General features: G+C 37.5%; 2 protein-coding genes across 4 annotated transcripts; both read left to right on the forward strand.

The window, feature by feature from the left end:
• Positions 1 to 225: 225 nt before the first annotated feature.
• On the forward strand, positions 226 to 3,103 carry nfkbil1 (nuclear factor of kappa light polypeptide gene enhancer in B-cells inhibitor-like 1). Its single transcript, XM_055208877.2, has 4 exons — positions 226 to 647; positions 753 to 865; positions 1,831 to 1,942; positions 2,416 to 3,103. Exons 1-4 carry the CDS (start codon positions 374 to 376, stop codon positions 2,997 to 2,999), a joined length of 1,083 nt encoding a protein of 360 aa, XP_055064852.2. The 5' UTR covers positions 226 to 373; the 3' UTR covers positions 3,000 to 3,103.
• A 700-nt stretch (positions 3,104 to 3,803) lies between these two features.
• Positions 3,804 to 20,742, forward strand: atp6v0a2a (ATPase H+ transporting V0 subunit a2a). 3 transcript variants are annotated; one of them, XM_073874088.1, is made up of 21 exons: positions 3,804 to 4,077; positions 4,351 to 4,516; positions 6,102 to 6,180; positions 6,436 to 6,533; positions 10,444 to 10,581; positions 12,284 to 12,381; positions 12,656 to 12,782; positions 13,000 to 13,082; positions 13,175 to 13,268; positions 13,387 to 13,599; positions 14,979 to 15,129; positions 15,798 to 15,937; positions 16,059 to 16,216; positions 16,352 to 16,442; positions 16,558 to 16,676; positions 17,978 to 18,188; positions 18,273 to 18,410; positions 19,309 to 19,407; positions 19,509 to 19,626; positions 19,720 to 19,891; positions 19,970 to 20,742. In XM_073874088.1, the coding sequence occupies exons 2-21, from the start codon at positions 4,400 to 4,402 to the stop codon at positions 20,070 to 20,072; spliced, it is 2,547 nt and encodes an 848-aa protein (XP_073730189.1). In that variant the 5' UTR covers positions 3,804 to 4,077; positions 4,351 to 4,399; the 3' UTR covers positions 20,073 to 20,742. The 3 variants fall into 3 exon arrangements, with proteins under 3 accessions (XP_073730189.1, XP_055064848.2, XP_055064849.2); XM_055208873.2 differs by having other exon boundaries at positions 4,377 to 4,516; XM_055208874.2 differs by having other exon boundaries at positions 3,805 to 4,077; positions 4,377 to 4,516; positions 18,273 to 18,392.
• Positions 20,743 to 20,899: the final 157 nt, after the last annotated feature.

Raw genomic sequence — 20,899 nt, forward strand, 5'->3', positions numbered from 1 at the left:
TTATATTTTAGTGTTGTGTTATAGTAACCAATGTACAAATAAAACATGTTATATTTTATGATTCAATATTAATTGTTTACATTTTTTTCAACAACTCACAAACCACCCTGGGATAAAGCCTAAGATTATTTGTTACGAAACAGCACCACCTGCTGGTCTATCTTCAAACCTGCGTCAAATAACCTCGGAACTATCGGGCTGCTCTTGTTGACTGCGGAAGGATTTTACCGACGTACCACACCAGGTGCAACGTTAATTTATATCCGTGTTTAAGCTCGAACGACCTCTCACATTCAAATGCGATATGAAATACATAATTTTGTTCGGATACCGAGACGGATTTTAATTACCGCATGTCTCCTAAAGAGTCCAGATGGGGAAAAGTAAGCAGAAAAGAATTTTGCGGTATTTGGAGGAGGGGAGTCTTTTAAAATTGAAGGCATACCTTCGTAAACACAAGGATCTGGAGCTGAACTTCTCCCATGGCAGAAAACTCAGAAGTCCTTTACACATTGCGTGTTCTCACGGAGACGATGCCATTCTCAGACTGCTGTTGAAACACGGTTCTGATCCTCTCCAAACGGACCTAAATGGTGATGTACCGTTACACCTGGCCGCGAAGAGAGCTCTTAAATACGGCAAAGAAGGTACAAAACTTCAGGTTCTTTCACAATTTATTTCCTAATATTAATTAACCATTTCATTGTGACGATAGTATTCGTCTGTAATGTTTTAAATCTTGTTAAACGCAGCCTATGATGATCTGGTGGTGCCATTGCGAAACCACTGTCCAGAAGCAATGGATATTTCTAATAAAGCAGGAGTGACTCCTCATGATCTGCTCCAATGGATGAAACCTAAACAGGTATTGTTATTAAAAAAAACTAGACTGCCACATTCAGAAATGTGATTGTAGTAGTTATACCCTTGAATAGGTCCCTATTGGGTTTAGCTTGTCTTCTAGCACAGTGGTTCCCAACCTTTCTTCTTGGGGTCCCCCTTAAAGGGACAGTTCACCCAAAAATGAAATTATGTCATCATTTACTCACCATAAGTTTCATATCTGTATACATTTCTTTGTTCTGCTAAACACATAGGAAGATATTTTGAACAATGTTTGTAATCAAATTGTTTCTGAGCACAATTGACTTCTATAGTATTTTTCTTTCCTGCTATGTAAGTCAATGGTGTTTTGTTTCCTGCTTAATTACAAATATCTTCCTTTGTGTTCAGAAATTGATACAGAATTGTTATAACATGATGATGAGTAAATAATAACATTTTAATTTGGGTGAACTATGACTATCGACAATCTGAACCCCTCCAACTCTACTCTGTCTTTCCTTTTGATTTTGCAGTTACGTTGACAAACATGTTGAGAGAAAGCAAAATTAAAATAATTATTTTACACACAAAAATATTTTAACTACCTTCTCTTAGCATTATTAGCATATATGATAAAATAAAATTTTAATAAAATGATTAATGAAACATTTTATAAATCCTTGTTTGAGCTTAAAGCATATCAGATCGCACACCCCCCTAAGTGGGGCCTGGACCCAAGGTTAGGAACCACTGTTCTAGAATGACCAGCTAAAAGTGGCCAAAACCAGCCCGCTAAACCAGCTAAAACTAGGATGGGAAATTATAAATAAGTTAATTTAATTTTTTCAAATTGCATTGCTTTTGGTGTGTTATAGAAATTGGTATAGAGACATGACAACCAAAGAATTTCTTACATTAATTCTGATGTGTTTGCATGATATAGTTTAATTTTCATAATACATTAATAAGTATAACAAAACCGTTATGTTAATTTCACCAAAACAGGGGGTCTTCAAAAATGAATCTTCACGTTCTGTTGATCCTGAGCAACAATGGAGAGAGAAGTTGTTGGGTGAATGTCAGGATGAGTTCTTTGAGACATTTGGACAGTATGAAAGTAAGATTTATATTCTTTATTTAATGTACATAAACCAGAATTTTTTATTGAAATGGCCAGCTGCAATCTGATTATGCAACCTTTGGATGTGTAAAGGCACATATGTCATTTTTAACATCCTTGCCTGCAAATTGAATTGTTTGCAAGGTAGGGTGCTGATACAATGGCCAAATAATCTGTTTGTAATCAGATCAATGGCTAAATTGAACTGAAAAGTGTTTATGTAAACACCTAATCGATCCGATTGAGATTAATCCCTATAAAAAAATTAAGTCTTGGAGGTTTGTTGAAAGCATTGTGAAATAAATATAAACAAGCCTAACTGCAAATTTTAATTTATTTTGTAATTTATGCTTGAAGGTGCAATCTCAAGCAGATTTTATGCTTTAATTGTTTTAAATGGCTGGTTGTCCTACACATCATTCATAACTTAATGCATGGGTTTTATTTATAAAATGTCCTTTCTATTCTAGATCAATTCTTATGGGATGAAAAGGACGAAGAAGACTTTGGGGACTGGGCTGACCGAATCCGAAAGGAGTATTTTGTAAAGCAACGTGCCAGAGAACAAAGAGAAGCAGCTTCCTCCGGACACAAGAGGTCCAAGGGGCGTAAGGAGACTGAAGAGGATGAAAGGAGCCGCAGGGAGCTGCTGAAGAAACTGGAGCGAGAACATGCTGAGTATCTGCAGCGTGCAGCCCGAAAAGAGGAGGAGACGCGGATGGGGAAAAAGAGGCGCTATGAGGAGAGTTGTGCTGCAACATTTCAGAGCTCCTCAAGCAAGGCACCTCAGGGATTTCTGGGATATGATGACATCCCATGGCCCGCTCCCCGCGGCTCACTGGAGGAAATGGTGGCCGTTATGTTGCACGGCACAGACAAATCTGATACGTCCGCCTTTCGGAAGTTACTCCGTCGGCAGCAAATCATCTGGCACCCTGACCGGTTCGCACAGCGCTGTGGAAGCCGTCTAGTTGAGTCTGATAGACAGAGAATTCTGGATACGGTTACTGCCCTCTCACAGGAAATAAACAGACTTGCACAAAATCTCAGATGACCAAATAAACAGCTTTCAATACATTTAATTGCAATTTGTAATTAAGCTTGTGTGTTATTTATTGTGTATGATACTTGTGGAAAATTTTAAATAAAAAAAGAGAGGATTTTGTGTAATGGTTTTGATTTTTGCATGATTGAAATAAGAGTAGCTTATGAGGTATATATTTTTTAAGGATACCTTACTTGAACAATTTCCAAAATGACTATACAGGCAACATAAAATTTGAATGAAAATGAATTAAAATAATTTCTCATTGGTCCACGCTGATACATCTTCACATTTTAGACACTTAAACAAAGGACAGGCAGCCGCTGGTCTTAAAGAATACGGCACAGAATATATTAAAGGATGCTGTGGTTGCCATATAATGTAAAAACCCGTCCCAATGTACAAACGTTTAGTAAACAATTAAAACGTTGGAGTACATACAAGTACATTAAATTATGCATTGTGTTTAATAAATGTTTAATAAAACCCTTTTGTAATTAAATACGACAGCATAGTTAGATCTGTTGCATTTTTTTTTTAAACAAATAGGACATTGAAATGTTTTTTAGCTAATACAAATTATATATTGCAGGTATTTTCATAATTGTGTTCCCTATTATTTTCACTTAAATAAATAAAAAACAGCTAAATTACACTATTGTATAATGTGTTCTGGATGCTCACCGTTGTTTACAAAATGATTTTGCCATGAGGGAATACTTTAAAATAGCAAGACGTTTTTCAATGTTTTTGTTTATAAGGGATTCAAATGATATTTTTATAAGTTATAACGGGTTTTTAATTGTAAATGGGATTCGTTAACAAAATAACTGGCAACCCATGGGTGCAATCTGTAACACCGGCACGGTTTGCGCTTTATGTGACTGAGCTTTCAATAGCGCGATTTCATTAACCATCAAACCTTTTCTATATCCTAATATTTTTAAGACGGTATAGTGCTTGTTGGTTTGCTTATCGACGCTATTTTCTGTACGCTTTAATCTTTAATGCTATTTCTGTCGTTCCAATGCCAAGACGACAATTAAAGGTACAGACGCCTATTGATTATTATTCTCCAGCCAGCTAGGTAAGATAATGACTGAATATCGCATCTATACCAAATTACATTTACAATCGTTATAATTTGCTAAATGTTTATGCTATGATTATTTATTGTATTGCTAAAAATAGTAGTTTAATCATTGACGGGACAATTTATCACGAAACGCATTTTATTATGAATAATTCAGTATCCCTATCTTGCGCGTGAACTTTACTGCCAGATGCATTGAGATAAAATGCTGTTTGTGTTACCACGCTCGAGTGAGGTTGCTGTCCATTGCCAAATTGAATTTTAAAGGCCTGACGCGGATTGTGTGATCAAAGGTGGCCGAAAGCGGACAGATAAAATGGGCTCGGGATTTAGGAGCGAGGAGATGTGCCTGGCGCAGCTGTTCCTGCAGTCCGGTTCGGCTTACGACTGCATCAGCGAACTGGGAGAAATGGGACTGGTTGAATTTCGAGATGTAAGTTTTGATTAAATCTGTGTCGAGCTATCTAACGTTACATAGCAGGCATATTGAGGGCATCATTTAAGCGCATTCGAAAGCAGCAATGTAGGATGCACCTGATGCCTCAGTATGCTTTCTTGGTAGCACGCAGCCTGCATTTTCTGTGGTAAACTTTAGTATACACTGTAGTAGTATACCATAGTGACGATTATACTATATAGGCTACTTGTGTAATTATTATGTATAGTATAATATTCTTTGTTGATAAATTGTGGTAAATGCTGTGCTATACTTAACTTTTTTGAGTACGCATATTAGTTGTGCTATGCATAGCACTGTATACTATAGTATTCTGTAGTAAATGCTGTGGTATATTTTTAAATTTACTATAGTAAATTTATAAACACTTTGATTTAAATTGCATCTTTAATTATGCATATTATATTGTGTATATAGTCTCATGCATAGCTCTGTATACTATAGTACTCTTTATTGTTAGTAGTAAAGGCTTTAGTATGCAGTACTTCACTATTCACAATAGTATTAAATCATATTGACTGTAGTAAAGTTCATAAACACTATGATTTTATGTGCATTTTTAGTATGCATATTATATTGGGCGTATAATCCTATGCATAGTACTGTATACTATAGTATTCTGTTGTATTACCTAGTAAATGCTGTGGTATACTTCAATATTTACAATTGTGATGCTCATAAACAATACGTATTAAATTGCATCTTTGAGGATGCATATTATATAAGGGTGTATAGTCAAATGCACTGCATACTATAGTATTCTGTAGTAAATGTTGTGGTATATTTTAATATTTACCATAGTAAATGTATAAACACTATTATTTAAATAGCATCTTTAAGTATGCATACTATATTGGGTATATGGTACTATGCACTGTATATTATAGTACTCTTTAGTAACTGTAGTGAATGGATAAACTAGCTCTGGTATTCTTTAATATTTACTATAGTGAAGTCCATAAACATTGTATTAAATTGCATCTTTGAGTACTATGCATATTTTGGCCTGTTTAGACAGAGCTGTTAAAGAGTGCCGGCCAGGTTATAAGCGATGAGTTGAATCAATACTTGCTTAAAAAAATCGAGCAAATCTTGTTAAAAGCCTGTGCTTTCTATTCTGCCCGAGGCAGTGTGTCATTAATTAACCCTTTAATATAGGACCTATTGTGTGAGATCTTTAGTTGTGGTAATGACATAATGAGTTGTTGACAGTAGTATGCTTATTTGTGTGCTAATTATTATTGCATGTAGCTTTGAACGTATTTATTGAGGTCCAAGTGGAATAAAAAGTAATATTTTTATCACAGGACTATTTAACTATTTTTTCATGAATGCTTGACAGGGACATTGAAATTGGCTTAGAAATGTAAATATTATTGTGCATTTCAATGCAGCTCCCGTTTACGTGTATGTGGTCATAGAGTACAAATGCTTTTGATAAGAAGTGAATATCATTGTCAACCAATGGCTGCAGTCTTAAATTGACCACATATGATCAAATTAATCGACTCTGTTGTAGTATGAACAATACTTGAACAAGATCATCTTTGGATTGTTTCAGCTCAACCCCAGTGTAAGCTCCTTCCAGCGCCGCTTCGTCAGTGAGATCAAGAGATGTGAGGAGATGGAAAGGATTTTGGGTAAGGGATCTTTATTAAACAGTTTCTGTACAATTTCAATATTTTTTATAAGTAGGATGCATATAACATCCTATCAATGCAGTTTTATTTGTGAGTAACACAACAGACAGGCACAAGAAAAGAGAATGCCTTTAGCTCTTAGGCTGAGGACTATTTTTGTATAAAAGAAAAGGCTTTGATCTAAATGTAGTTTTTTTTCATGTAATAAGACCCGTTATGCTCCAATTTGACAGCATTTCTTTGTATTTCGTACAGGGTATCTGCTGAGGGAAATAAGGAAGGCCAATATTGCAGTACCAGAAGCCGAAATTCTCCCTGCTGCTCCAGCACCCAAAAATGTCTTAGAGATCATGGTAAGTACTGAGATCCATTATTGACTGCTTTTTTAGACACAGTGAAAGCCAGACTGGCTCTTTCTAGTTCTAGTTTCGAACTGCTGTCTTGTTGAATTTTCAAGCAGAAATAAAAATGCTAATAAAACATGTTATTAGTGGCCAAGTCATTGCTGCTTTATACTTTGGATTAAGGATTTGACCAAACCCTCAACTTTGGCACAAGTAGGTCATGAGATTTATTATCTTGATATGATATATGATATAATTTAAACAAAACATATACAGTATTTCCACACAAGAACAAGACACATTATACATTACACCCTCTTAAATAATAGCCTAGAATATGCCTTACCCTTCTACAATTACATCACAATCACAGTACTCTTGATTTTTGACGTTTGTTTAAGCTTCTTATTATTCAATTCTAGGATTGCATGAGGCACAACAGAATTTTTCAGCTTAATTTTATCTTGGGACTCTATATCCGGTTTGATGGTAGTAATTCAAATTTATTTAATAAAGTTAAGCATTATGCAGGACATGATTAGGATCGGAAACTATATCATTAGCCAGTCTCATCAAATTATTATAATATGCTAAATCATATAGCTTCTCAAGGGGCTGACCTACGATCTTTGAACAGATTTTAAATAGATTGAACAAACTTAACAGACAATCTCCTATACCAAATGGAGTTGCAATATTGCAGTACATTCATTATCACAGATATAAAGAACATGAGAAGGATCTGTTTTCTTACTCCGAATGACCGAAGACGAAGATAATAGATTCTCTGCTTTGTTCTTTTAAAAAATGCATCAATATGATCATTCCATGATAACACATTGTCAATCATTACTCCTAAATACTTGTATGTTGTATTTACTCTCTTGTATAAGTATCAGATGTAAACACAAATATAATTTCTTCTGTTTTACTTTTGCTAATGTGTTAACAAGATTATTGTTCTCACACCATTCAACCAAACTAGTCACACCCTGTTGATGAAATCCAGGATTGTACTCATCATGCAACACATCTTTGCCTGGCAGAAGATAAAAGCAGAAAAAATTATATCTGATTTACATTAAAGGAAGGAGCAAGATGTAGACGGTCTCAGCAGTAACAACATAAACACGCGGCTTTCGTGGTCATCACGTAACTTACGGTAAACTCTGCGAGGAATAAATAACAACAAAGTCCTTTTAAAGTAGTTTATTTATATAACAAGCAAAATAAACAACACATAGATTCCATGCTACCTAGGAAACCAAAACATTTGTTATTTTCCACAAGGTATTTGTTTAAGAGTTAAAGGAATAGTTTACTCATTTTCAATATTAAACTATGTTATTACCTTAACTAAGAAGAGTTGATACATCCCTCTATCATCTGTGTGCGCGCACGCAAGCGCTGGAGCGCGCCGCAACACCTCGACAGCACCTGGCCTAGCCCCATTCATTCAATGGCTCCAATCAGAGATAAAGTCAGAAGTGACCAAACACATCAACGTTTTTCCTATTTAAGACAAGTAGTTATACGAGCAAGTTTGGTGGTACAAAATAAAACGTAGCGCTTTTCTAAGCGGATTTAAAAGAGGAACTATATTTTATGGCGTAATAGCACTTTTGGGAGTACTTCGACTCGGTGCAGTAACACCCTCCCTCTCCCATTATGAGAGGGAGAAGGGGAGCGGACTTTTTAGCTAGTCGGGGTACTCCCAGAAGTGCTATTGCGCCATGGGATGTAGTTCCTCTTTTAAATCCGCTTAGAAGAGCGCTACGTTTTATTTTGTACCACCAAACTTGCTCGTATAACTACTCGTCTTAAATAGGAAAAATGTTGATGTGTTTGGTCACTTCTAACTTTATCTCTGATTGGTACCACTGAATGAATGGGGCTAAGCTAAATGCTATCGAAGTGTCGCAGCGCACTCCAGCGCTTACGTGCACTCCAGCGCTTACGTGCATGCGCACAGATGATAGAGGGATGTATCAACAATTCTTAGTTAAGGTAATAACATAGTTTAATATTGAAAATGAGTAGACTATTCCTTTAAGTTTCAGCAACTAGTCAGACCATTAAACACAAACAGAACCGCAAGTAAAGTTCAGACCAGACGCTTATCGCGCCACTCCACGTACGCCCATGAAACGAACTATAGGTCTAGTCACCTGAATATTTTTGCTGATTTTTTTGGTTTTTAATTTTAAAGCTTGAAGGGTTTTCTGATTAATTTAAAATAAATAAACAGATTTAAACATTTGGCGCTTTTCCATTGCATAGTAACTCACGGGTTGGTTTGGGTCGGGTCAGCTTACTTCTGGGAGCTTTTCCACTGGGTTCAGTTCGTAGTACCCAATACTTTTTTAGTACCACCTCAATCTGGGTTTCAAGCCACCCGAGCTGATACCAAAACGTGACGCAAAACACTGAGTGGTCTGAGAGAGTCATCACTACCAGCGTCATCACTATAATGTAAAAGATTAGCTTTACCTTCATGCTAGCTTGCGCTGTCTCGAGTCCTGTTGTCATCTGTGTTCTGCTATAAGTTATCAAACTACCTTTTAGCAATGAAGATCATCCACAGGATGAGAATCAGGAACACCAAAAAAAAATTCAGACTTGCATTTTGTGGCGGCACATTCACGACGCACACGTCCGCATAAATGAAGCTCAGCAGAGCGCGTCGACCAATGCCAAGGGTGTTTGTACAGAAATGTCATGTGAGAAAGAGGAAGTGATAAACAAAATGTGCAAACATCTATTTGTGGTGGTCAATTTTAATTTTGTGGCAGACTGAGAAATAAATGAATGTATGGGAATGTACAACAGCGCTCTCACTTGTATGATGTCACAGCAGTAGGCAGCACAAATATAACAATACGCCTATAATCCCTCCCACTCCAAAGTGTTACTTAACTCGATGGAAAAGCTAACCAAGCCTAAAGTGAGGTGAGCTGACCCGACCTGACCCAAACCAAACCTTGGGTATTATGCTATGAAAAAAGTGCCATTTGAGACACCTCGGTCACCATTAAATTGACCCAAAAATGTTCCACTCTACCTTTGTCATATATTTGTTTCTTTGCTTTTTGTTGTCGATATCACTGTTGTTTCAGTTGTTTCATTTTAAACTAAACTTCCTCCTTAAACTGCCTAAAAAACATTTCAGACACTGACAATGTGGACTGAAAGAGAGGCAACACTTTTTGAAGGACAAAGAAAGACCTTGGGTGTTTAAATAATGACAAAATTTTAATTCTGACTGAACTATTCCTTTTAAAACCACCCACACACCATAACAATCGCATTTATGACACAGAATACTTGCATATATGCTCTAATATATACAGTTTGAAAGCATATGTTTGTTATATACAACATTTGCGACATTAAATCCATTGGGTTAATTCGAACAAAAGGAACAATATAATTAAAGTGCTTGCATATAAATAGCTATTTAGGATTATAGCCCCCAAAAGTCGAAGAAAATTCTCTCTATTGCAGTTGCATTGAATTACCGTAGGTATTTTAGCCGTAATGGCCGTATGCTGTGCTGGTTTTAGGGTAATTGATTTTACATGAGAGCTTTAGGCCTGGGTTGCAAGATCTAGCGCTGGGTAATTGAGCATGTCAAGTGGCCTGAAGTGATTGATTGTTGTACAATGAGGTGAGAGAAATCATGCTAAATGCAAATGGAGAAAATCGATTGTGCATTGCGGATTGGTAACACGTGGCTTTCTGGTGTGCGTTTTATGGTAATTTCCTATGAGTGGATATTTTTTGATGGCCTATTTATCTTGTTAAACATTGCTTACAGTGACACGTGCACAGAGTTTTATTGATCAGTATGTTGTTTCAGATGCATTTGTAATGCATCTATAATGAATGTATGAATAAGACATTGTTTCTATGTGTTTAGGAGCAACTGCAGAGGTTGGAGGTGGAGCTCAGTGAGGTCGCCAAGAATAAAGAAAAGCTCCAGCACAATCTCTTAGAACTGACAGAGTATACGCACATGTTGAGAATCACTCGAACCTTCATACACAGCCGCACCAGGGTGAGTCCATGTCACGTTTATGCTCGAACAAGCTGCTTTTTCACTCATTCGGCACTTTCCACAAATAGAGTTAGGTGTCCAATTTCTTTTGTTTTCAAGGGCACCTCATTTTTTTTTATGAAGAAGGTAGATATTATTTACAGTGAGGAAAATAAGTATTTGAACACCCTGCTATTTTGCAAGTTCTCCCACTTAGAAATCATGGAGGGGTCTGAAATTGTCATCGTAGCTGCATGTCCACTGTGAGAGACATAATCTAAAACATTTTGTTTAACTATTTATTTGTATGATACAGCTGCAAATAAGTATTTGAACACCTGTCTATCAGCTAGAATTCCGACCTTCAAAGACCTGTTAGTGTGCCTTTAAAATGTCCACCTCCACTCCATTTATTATCTTAAATTAGATGCACCTGTTTGAGGTCTTTAGCTGCATAAAGACACCTGTCCACCCCATACAATCAGTAAGAATCCAACTACTAACATGGCCAAGACGAAAGAGCTGTCCAAACACACTAGAGACAAAATTGTACACATCCACTAGGCTGGAAAGGGCTACGGGGAAATTGCCAAAGAGGTTGGTGAAAAAAGGTCCACTGTTGGAGCAATCATTAGAAAATGGAAGAAGCTAAACATGACTGTCAATCTCCCTCGAACTGGGGCTCCATGCAAGAGCTCACCTTGTGGGGTCTCAATGATCCTAAGAAAGGTGAGAAATTAGCCCAGAACTACACAGGAGGAGCTGGTCAATGACCTGAAAAGAGCTGGGACCACCGTTTCCAAGGTTACTGTTGGTAATACACTAAGACGTCATGGTTTAAAATCATGCATGGCACGGAAGGTTCCCCTGCTTAAACCAGCACATGTCCAGGCCCGTCTTAAGTTTGCCAATGACCATTTGGATGATCCAGAGTAGTCATGGGAGAAAGTCATGTGGTCAGATGAGACCAAAATATAACTTTTAGTCATAATTCCACTAAACGTGTTTGGAGGGTGGTAGCATCATGCTTTGGGGGTGTTTTACTGCACATGGGACAGGGCGACTGCGCTGTATTAAGGAGACAATGACCGGGGCCATGTATTGCAAGATTTTGGGGAACAACCTCCTTCCCTCAGTTAGAGCATTGAAGATGTGTCAAGGCTGGGTCTTCCAACATGACAATGCCCTGAAGCACACAGCCAGGATAACCAAGGAGTGGCTCTGTAAGAAGCATATCAAGGTACTGGCGTGGCCTAGCCAGTCTCCAGACCTAAACACAATAGAGAATTTTGGAGGGAGCTCAAACATTCCTGTTTCTCAGCGACAGGTCAGAAACCTGACTGATCTAGAGAAGATCAGTGTGAAGGAGTGAGCCAAAATCCCTCCTGCAGTGTGTGCAAACCTGGTGAAAAACTACAAGAAACGTTTGACCTCTGTAATTGCAAACTGTAAAGGCTACTGTACCAAATATTAACATTGACTTTCTCAGGTGTTCAAATACTTATTTGCAGCCGTATCATACAAATAAATAGTTAAAAAATCATATATTGTGATTTTTTTTTAGATTATGTCTCTCACAGTGGACATGCACCTACGATGACAATTTCAGACCCCTACATGATTTCTAAGTGGGAGAACTTGCAAAATAGCAGGGTGTTCAAATACTTATTTTCCTCACTGTAGCTAACACATCTTGAATAAATGTGTAAATGTGTGTATTTAGCATGAAGCCCTGGGTCCCCAGTATGAAGAGTTCCCCTCTCTGGACACTGAATCAGTAACTGGGTGCACCAATATGCAGAGGCTGGGTGCCAAACTCGGGTGAGTCTCATATCCTCCCAGACTAAACAGTGTGATGGTGAGCGGGTCTGGTAGATGGGTAATTGTGTTTTCATGACAAAAGACGCACGTCTCCAGGGGGATCTGCATTCAATTCACTGCCAGTTTGCCAGATGGTGTAGTTAGGGCAGATTAAAATGGGGCAATGCTAACCAGCCAAACATTGACCTCTGATGTATTCGTATTGTATGATTGCATCATATGATACAGGTTGTGGTGTTATACATGTGTGTGATTTTGCCACTGTATACTGCAGGTTTATCTCTGGATTGATACAGCGAGTGAAGGTGGAGGCGTTCGAGCGAATGCTATGGCGAGTCTGTAAAGGTTACACCATCCTCAGCTACGCAGAGGTGGATGAGAGCCTGGTCGATCTCGAAACTGTATGCAAAACTCATCCAAATCGTATATATCCTCCGTCAAAATGATTTTAAATGACTGTAGTTATATTCAAATGATATTTGCTCTGTGGTGCAAACACGCCTCTGTGTCTTTCACAGTTTCGAAGTGTTAATAATGCATCTGCTGCAGATTGAGCATGCTAAATTAATCAGGATGACTATGCGGTTTGTTTATGGAGATCTGTTTTGTGCTTGTCAGGGTGAGATAAATAAGAACGTAGTGTTCCTCATCTCCTTTTGGGGTGATCAGATTGGACAGAAGGTGCAGAAAATTTGTGACTGGTAAGTGAAAAGCTTTTATAGCTGAGGCCTATACTTTATTCACTTTTTAATGACATTACAAAATATTTATTCGTATAATTTTGTTTTATTAGTTACCACTGTCATCTCTACCCACATCCTGAGTCTGACGAAGAACGAGCCGATGTCATGGACAGTCTGCGCACACGTATAGAAGACTTACAAAATGTATGTGCCGTTGATTCGATTTTTTAAGTATTGCTGATGGTATTGCAGTAACCACCAGAGGATCACCACAATTACATTGGCCTGCAGTGTTATAATAAAACATTCAATTGTATATTAGGTTTTGCACCGCACTGAGGATTACTTGAAGCAAGTCTTGCATAAGGCATCCGAGTCAGCACATTCCTGGGTGCTACAGGTGAAGAAGATGAAAGCGATTTATCACATCCTCAACCTCTGCAGCTTTGATGTCACCAACAAGTGTCTGATCGCTGAAGTGTGGTGCCCGGTTAGTGACCTGACTAACCTCAGGAGGGCGCTAGAGGAAGGATCTGTGAGTATTAACTTTTAAGTCATGATTTTATTATAATTGCATGAAAAACAAATAAATAAATGTATGCTACATATCTAGGAAATTACACTACTGTAATTGTTTTGGGTCACTTTTTTGTATTTGATTAATATTTTTCATTTAGAATAAAAGTAAACTATAAAAAAATATAGAATAACACAAATGTAACTAGATTTAAGATTTATGTTGTGACTAAAAGTATCAAAACTGTATCAACATAAATCAAAACTGTTTTACATTTTAGTATTTTTAAAGTGGTTACCCTTTGCCTAAATTTGTAAAATTGTATTCTTGTCATTTTATAAAGCAGCAAAGTCTTACCCTAAGACGATTTTTAATCAATAATTTCAATCATTTGTTTATTTTATTTGTCATTCAGTACAAGTCATGCATTTCAAAAACATTTTTAAGTATAATTTTAGTTTTCTAATGAGATAAATTTATATTTTGACACAATAATGTTTTTGTATAGGGCTGGGTGGTATATCAGATTTTTTTCTAATAGACCCCTTCAAGGTTTGTAAACATTGAATGACTATCGGGTGCACGCGCAGCATGGGGTCAAACTGTTCATACCATTTATGCTTTCTATTTTAATCTAACAGGGCTGAAAATTTATGACTTACCTGAAATGAAGTGAGCACTACAAACACAAGTCTCTTTGATCTTTGCATTGTTCCAGTCTGCACGTTAATTACTTGCAGATTCTGCAGGAATCCCGAAAAACTTAACGGCAGACCTGGTGCGATTTTCAAAGCCCACGACGCAAGTATAGGCATTTTTGAGGATACCGAATAATACTCAACTCAATCTGCTGTAATGACTTTTCTGACCCCGACATGCGCAGTGGGAAGCGCCTGTGACGTGAACCGTGAAGGGGTCTATAGGATATGGAATAAGACAATACCGTCTATATCAGTATGGTCTGATAATACCCTTTGTGAAACAGAAGCTCTGCCATAAAAATACAACAATGTCAACAATGTTGTGCAGCTGTGTATTTTCAAACAGGGAGGAAAAGTCTTTGATTTAGATTTTTATTACATGCCATTTAAAAAATATATATTGTGACATCTCACATGGGGTGAGGTTTACATTGACTTGCATGTTAAAATGTATTACACTGATATATTTACCGCATGTCACCATTCAACCCAAAATTACAGAAATATGAATATTGGTCAGTATCGCCCAGCCCTATTTTTGTGTACAAATTAATTTGCAACACCCTCGGATCAAAACATTTTATTGATCATAAGAACCATTTGAGTCACATGAACATATGTGTATTTAAGTCAGTTATTGTCTGAGCTGTGATTAATAAGTGGTGTAATGTGATTTTCTAATGACTTTCTGGATAGAGAAAAGGTGACGCAACCGTCCCATCCTTCGTAAACCGTATCCCTAGCAATGACACTCCACCAACCCTCCTAAGGAGCAACAAGTTTACCTCAGGCTTTCAGAGTATAGTAGAGGCCTATGGAGTGGGAGACTATAGAGAAGCAAGCCCGGGTGAGTAGGCCTACACATTCAACAGTATGTTTTTCAAACAAATCTTGCAATAAACATTAAAGGTCACCTAATATGGCAATTTTTCAAAATGCAATATTAGTCTCAGGTGTCCCCAGAACTTGCCTGTGAAGTTTCAGGTCCAAATACCGTATCGATCACTTATTATAGTACGTTAAAAAGGCCCATTTTTGGGTGTGCAGAAAGTGCTGTTTTTGTGTAAGTGTATCTTTAAATGCAAATGAGCTGCTGCTTCCCTCCATATTTACTGTTATCTATACCAAAAACGTACAACGTTTTTAATAAAGCAGTTACCTTACTTCATTGTTCATAATAAACGTGCAGTAATGAATTATGTAAAGAGGATTTATATTAGAAATTGTGATCCAACTCTTTGAATGGTTTTGGGCGGGGCCTGCTCAAAGTGATGTCATTTTGCTCAGAAAATGCCAACAGCTTGTCCCATGAGACTGTTGAGGTTGAAAACACTAATGATTTAAAAAAAAAAGGAGGCAACACACAAACAACATATAAAACGAAATTTCTCATATTATGTTACCTTTAAATGATTCGAATCTTAAAAATGTTTCCATGTGAATGCTTTTGAACAAAAAAAAAAGAATTCAGTGAGATAAAAAAATATTTTAAAACATGCTTTTTTTATCCTACAGCTCCTTATACCATTATCACCTTTCCATTCCTGTTTGCGGTTATGTTTGGAGATCTTGGTCATGGTGCAGTCATGACCCTCTTTGCTTTGTGGATGGTGTTGACTGAGAAGGACCATACAAGGAGACGACTGGGAAATGAGGTCAGAAGGATCAAATGAATTTAGCTTAATTCTGTAAACTGTGTTTGTTAAGAGTAAAGTTATGAATCATGTTCGACAATAACTCAGGGTAACCTTTGAACGCTATTTCGTCTCTGCTCAGATTTGGAGGATCTTCTTTGATGGCCGCTACATCATACTGTTGATGGGACTGTTCTCCATTTACACAGGACTGATTTACAACGACTGTTTCTCCAAATCCCTCAACATCTTTGGCTCGGCCTGGAGCGTCAAGGCCATGTTTACAGAGCAACAGTGGTCGTAAGACAACAACAACAACCAAAAAAAAACCCATTAAAATCATATTAAAATACCATATGTGTGTATGTTATTAAAGGTTTCAAAATAATCCTACAAATCAATGCACCCTGTAATTTTTTCCTCTATTTGGCTCAGAAACGAAACTCTACAAACGAATGCTTTACTAACCTTGGATCCCAATATTTCTGGCGTCTTTTTTGGCCCTTATCCATTGGGCATTGATCCAGTGAGTACACATTCTCACAAGATTTATATAACAGACTTCAGTGGATGGCAGCCACATCCTGAAGAAAAACACTGATGTAATTTACAGAGCTTTTATTTGTTCGATTGGCCTATAGATCTGGAACATGGCTGTGAATCGTCTGTCTTTCCTCAACTCATATAAGATGAAGATGTCGGTGATCATTGGAGTCATCCACATGACGTTTGGGGTTGTGCTCAGTGTCTTCAATCACTTGTGAGTACGCTCAAATACAATTTCTGTTATAAATGTGACCCTGGACCACAAAACCAGTCTTAAGTCGCACAGGTATATTTGTAGCAATAGCCAACAATACATTGTATGGGTCAAAATATTGTTTTTATGCAAAAAATCATTAGAATATTAAAGGATTGGGCCATTTTCTTCAATTAAAGATTCAGATGATTTGCTCGCCACCATGTCATCCAAAATGTTGATGTCTTTCTTTGTTCACTCAAAAAGAAATTATGTTTTTTGAGGAAAACATTCCGGGATTTTTTTCATTTTAATGGACTTTAATGGCCCCCAACACTTATTAGTTTTAATGCAGTTTGAAATTGCGGTTTCGGCGGGGTTTCAAGGGACTCTGAGCTCTCAGGCGAGGCATAACGGTCTTATCTAGCGAGACGATTGTCGGTTTTGACAAGAAAAAAAATGCACTTTTGAACCACAACTTCTCTTCTTTCTCTGTCTGTGTGGCGAGCCAGGGCGACCTCACGTAATTGCGTAATGCCGTGGAAAAATCACATGTTACATATATGAAACGCACACTTGCGGAGCATTTTAAACAATAAACTGACACAAAGACATTTATTAGTATCATTTGACATACAACAACGTCGAGACGGTCCTCTTTCTCCACACTTGTAAACACTGGGGCGTAGTTTCGCATTCGTCATCTGTGACCTCTTGACGTGATGACGTATTGCGTGAGGTCGCGCTTGAGCGTCACAGGACCGGAGATGGACGAGAAGTTGTGGTTTAAAGGTGCATATTTTTTAGTTTTCTTGTCGGAAGTGACAGTCGTTTCGCTGGATGGGACCCTTGTGCCTCGTTTGGGATTGTTTGGAGTCCTTTGGGACTGCAATTTTAAACTGCATAAGCTGCATTAAAACTAATAAGTGTTGGGGTCCATTAAAGTCCATTAAAATTAGAAAAATCCTGAAATGTTTTCCTCAAAAAACATAATTATTTCTCGACTGAACAAAAAAAGACATCAACATTTTGGATGACATGGTGGTGGGTAAATTAGATGGATTTTTTAAAAAAAAATTTACTAATCCTTTAAGTAAAGGTCATGTTCCATTATTCGTAATTTTCCTACCGTTAATATATAAAAATGTGTTAATCATTAGTAATATCTGATTTTTCGTATCATCCAAAATAATAACCTTTGTGTTCTTTTATGATTATTTTTAACTACTATTATAAACATAAAAGACAGTTTTGAGTGATACTGACCTGTGACCCACAATTGGATAAAAATACTTTCTTTTGTTCCGTCTCTATATTTACAGACACTTCAGACAGAAGTTTAAGATCTACCTTCTCTTTCTTCCTGAGCTACTCTTTCTGCTTTGCCTCTTTGGATACTTGGTCTTCATGATCTTTTACAAATGGCTGGCGTTCTCAGTGCGAGACTCCCAGCTGGCTCCGAGCATTCTCATCCACTTTATCAACATGTTTTTAATGCAGGGGAACGACAATTTGCCCCTTTATCCCGGTCAGGTGTGTGTGCGAGTGTGTGTTTAAGAGCTCATCATTGAATCTGCCCGATAAATCTGCATCGGTGTGTTAATCCTTCTGTGACAGATGGGACTGCAGGTGTTTCTGGTTGTGGTGGCTCTACTGTCTGTTCCGGTGCTGTTACTGGGAAAACCTCTTTACCTCTACTGGCTGCATCATGGTGGGAAGAGCCTAGGGGTCCACAGGGTCTGTCTGTTTTTTTGTGTATGTATGTGTTCGTATCTGATGCAATGATATTATACGTTAGACTCTTCAAGAGAGAAAATCCCCAATCCCCAAAATCAAGAGATTAAAGGTTGTAACATAATTTTCATGACACTCAAGTACATTTCCCCTTCCAGAAAGTAAAACATCTTCATGCAATCCAATAACGAGACATTAAAAAAGGTAAATTATGTTAAAGGGTCATAAAAATAAGAGTCAGTTTAAATAAATGTTCGGTAACACTTGACAAAAAAGGGTTTTTTTGTTTGTTTGTTTTAAATTGTTAAAGGGCATCTATTGCATTGCTAAAAAACAATGTTATTTTGTATATTTGGTATAATTCAATGTGTTCGTGTGGTTTATGGTTAAAAACACATTGTTTTCCACATATCATACATTTTTGTAGCTCCAGATTTCACTCTCTTCCTGAAACGCACGGATTTGAAAAGCTTTGTGTCCCTGATTGGCCAGCTAATCTGTACGTTGTGATTGGCTTGAATACCTCTGACGTCAGCTGAAAATGTATCGCTCCTTACTATGTTTGAAAGATTCGCTCACAATGCAATGCTAACAAGAAACTTACAGGCTGTGAGTCCAAATATGGTAATGTTGGTCTTTACTACATCACCAATCCCAGGAAGTAAACCGTTGCCTAAAATCCGTGTGTTTGTTGTAGTCCAAGAAAAGAGATTTACGTTGGAGACGATAACTCGCGTCATTGTTTACTTTGGGGTTTGTACCTTTTTTGCATATCGTTAATGTACTAATACACACTTACACACCAAAGGAAATATAAAAACGTGAGTCGGACAATAGGTGCTCTTTAAAAATCCTAAAAAGTACTTTCAAGTCTAAATTATGCATACCAGATTTGTTACATCACATTCTTTGTGTGTAGGGCTACGAGAGAGTTCGGCGTGTGAGTGAGGAAGATCTGTCTCCATCTATAGTTCATGATGAAGAAGAGGGACTAAGCGACTCAGGGGGACCTAAGGAGGTTATAGCCGAACCATTATCCTCACAAACATGATCAACAGTAAAGCTATAAAGTTTAACTTCACTCAAAGAATGTCTCTAAAAGCTTTTTCCTCCTTGCAGTTTGATTTTGGGGATGTTTTCCTGCATCAAGCAATTCACACCATTGAGTACTGTTTGGGCTGCATCTCTAACACAGCCTCCTACCTGCGTCTCTGGGCTTTAAGCCTCGCCCACGCCCGTGAGTGTCTGTTTACACACACTCATATTTATTTTATTTTTAACACCCTGGTGTTTATGAACACTTTTTCAAAGGTGTATTTGTATGTCTCAGAGCTGTCGGAGGTATTGTGGGCGATGGTGATGCGTCTAGGGCTGAGGGTTACCTCTAAATTGGGCGTGCTCCTTCTTGTGCCTGTGTTTAGCGTCTTCGCCGTTCTCACCGTCTCCATTCTGCTGGTCATGGAGGGTCTGTCAGCTTTTCTGCACGCTTTGCGTCTTCACTGGTAAGCAAACACTATTATTTAGTCCACAATTTCTACTTTTCTGTTTATATTTGTTCTTTTTTTTCTCTTTTTTTGCAGGGTGGAATTTCAGAACAAATTTTACAGTGGAACAGGAATCAAATTTGCACCCTTTGACTTTTCCCTGTTACCCTCCGCCTTTGAGCAAGATGGGTTACTCTGACCTGTGGTGACACTTTGGCTATGAACAGAATAACATTGGCCGGTGGCATTTGGACACGGGACAATGACCCAGCAGTGCTGCTCTGTATGACCTGTAACACAACCGGTCATGGTTGGATGAGTAGCTGATCTGACAGTGCTTTTTTGCACCCACTATGCGGATTATCAGCGGTGGGATCCATCAACATGTGCTGTCAATCAAAATCCGATTATTATATTTATCTTAAGAGATATGACCTGTATTTGGTATTTCAACTTCATAAGCATTTGCTCTCATATCTATTTCAAAGTGCCATAACTATTTTTCAAAGTACAGTTTTGTACGCTACACTGAAATGTACTTCCACTTGCTTAGCTAGATTCTCTATGGGTCTGACACGTGCAGGTAAACCACGGTGTAGTAAAGGCTACACTGTGTTATAAACAATGCCAAATTAAATTTTCGATATGATATTAAAGCATAATTTAGAAAATGTAGAGCTTAATCCAGTTTCCAGAGTAGCATTAGTTTTTCTTTGTGTGTTCAAAGGAATAACATATTTTCATTGAAACATTTCTGTATTTAAATACATTTGCTTATGGTTTTAAATTAATAGACACACACTGCACTCCATGAAAACAAGGGAATACAATTTTGTTTGCTGTTTTCCATTAAAATTATTGTCTATTTATATTTGCGTTTCAGTCGTTTTCATTATTATACATAATGACGGGTATTCCTAGTGATATACTTTGATTATTTAATATTTGTCTTATATTCAACTCAAGGCATTTCAGGCATCTGCGGGGTTTATTTATATGGAGCCTTTAAAGTAGGTCATTCCATAG

Source organism: Misgurnus anguillicaudatus, chromosome 12, assembly GCF_027580225.2.
Source record: "Misgurnus anguillicaudatus chromosome 12, ASM2758022v2, whole genome shotgun sequence".
NCBI lineage: Eukaryota > Metazoa > Chordata > Actinopteri > Cypriniformes > Cobitidae > Misgurnus > Misgurnus anguillicaudatus.